Source organism: Sesamum indicum, linkage group LG13, assembly GCF_000512975.1.
Source record: "Sesamum indicum cultivar Zhongzhi No. 13 linkage group LG13, S_indicum_v1.0, whole genome shotgun sequence".
Taxonomy (NCBI): domain Eukaryota; kingdom Viridiplantae; phylum Streptophyta; class Magnoliopsida; order Lamiales; family Pedaliaceae; genus Sesamum; species Sesamum indicum.
In genome coordinates, this window is record NC_026157.1 from 2,391,212 (window position 1) to 2,392,825 (window position 1,614).

Sequence of the window (1,614 nt, forward strand, 5' to 3'; positions counted from 1 at the left end):
TTTCATTTAACAAATTATAAGTCTCAAAGTATCTATTGTTTCAGAAAGTTTAAAAAGAAACATTAAAATCTATTGACTAACTAGGATATAAATCACGTTGAATGTGTGTGCATAACCAATTAAGGCTTTTATTATACTTATTTAACTAATTAATAAATAACTTTTCAAATTTATTTAAAATCCATTAACTCACAAGATAACATTTTTGATAAAATCATCAAGTGACTAAGTTGTGATTATTTTATGTGAAAAATAAGTATGTTTTTTTATGTGTATTTTTAACCAAAATTAGCTATTATTAATCCCCTATACTCGTACTTAATGAAAAGCATAGATAAGATGCATATAAGCAAATTCGGATTTAAACTTAAAACCATGTAAAACTATATATCAGCCAGGGATTCCTCCAAACCTATTCTTGAAAACAGCGTGGGGAATGTTGTATGACAAAGACAATGCAGCAGAAATTGGAACTAAAAAGAGGCAAAATTTCGCCCATTCACTAGGTTGTGTTGTCGAAATTCATAATTTAATTACCAGAATAAAGAGATACATTACCAATGTTCGACTTTCTGCACAGTGATGGTGTTCCTTGTTTTGATTTCTGTACACAGAAGATTAGCAAGCAGGTGACCTTTTTTAACACTATTGGGGAAGAGATCTGTGTCTATTTGTGCATTGAACTGTCCGACCATGTAGATTCAGGATAAAAATAAAATTAAGGCAGCCAGATTGGAAGGCAGTCTGTGGGTTAATTAGCAGGCCCAGAATCTCCGTCAAAATGGTGTCCGACGAGATGTCTGCAAGAGCGCAGCTGAAATCACAATGCTTCAGAACTATATCTCAAATAGCTGGGTTGAGAGCACGTTCTATCTCCTCTAATGATCGCCCCTTCGTTTCCACAACATTGCCAGCTATATAAATTACTGCTAGAAGACAAACAGATGCAAATCCCAGGTACACTGTGCTGATTCCAAACTTGTTCACGACACTCAAGAAGCACAAGCCAATCACAAAATTGGATAGCTGTTGCAAGCATGAAAAATGGTTTGCAGAGAAAGGAAATAAGAGTTAGCAGAGAATTATTTTTGTAACAACGAGAATGGTCCGTCTCTTATTGCAGTGATACTAATAGCATATATATTCACAATACCAAAAGCTGGAAATCATGTAAAATGGTCAAATGAAATGAATGTTGGTAAGTTACGCCCTATCCCCTAATGGAAGCATTTGGGCATGAGTAATCTGACAAGATGTGAAGTAATAATCCTGTGGCTTGTGAACATTTTTCTCATTATCTCAATCCAGTGAAGATTGTAACGAAATTATCCTCAGAGCTAGAACAATTAACTCAAGATTAATACTTAGAAGAACAGTACTGACTGGGTGAATCTATTACTTTGAACCTCCCATTACAAACTATTTTTCCTCTCCAATATAACATTTCAATCAGGAATTCATTCAGCTCAAAAGTTGTTCTTCTAATGCCACTTAGTGTTAATACTATAGACTGCTAACCTTATTAGGTCAAACACAAGTAGCAACCATCCAGACTTCATTGTACGTAATATAACTAAACCAACGAGCTTTTATAGCTGTTCTAAATCTAGGAGG

At 34.4% G+C, this 1,614-nt stretch overlaps 1 protein-coding gene across 1 annotated transcript in view; it reads right to left on the reverse strand.

The window, feature by feature from the left end:
* LOC105176152 (plastidic glucose transporter 4) overlaps window positions 468–1,614 on the reverse strand; it is an 8,297-nt gene continuing 7,150 nt past the window's right edge. Inside the window, exon 14 of the mRNA XM_011098871.2 lies at window positions 468–1,026. Within this exon, the coding sequence (XP_011097173.1) occupies window positions 844–1,026 (183 nt within the window). The 3' untranslated portion in view covers window positions 468–843. The remainder of the gene's footprint in view (window positions 1,027–1,614) is intronic.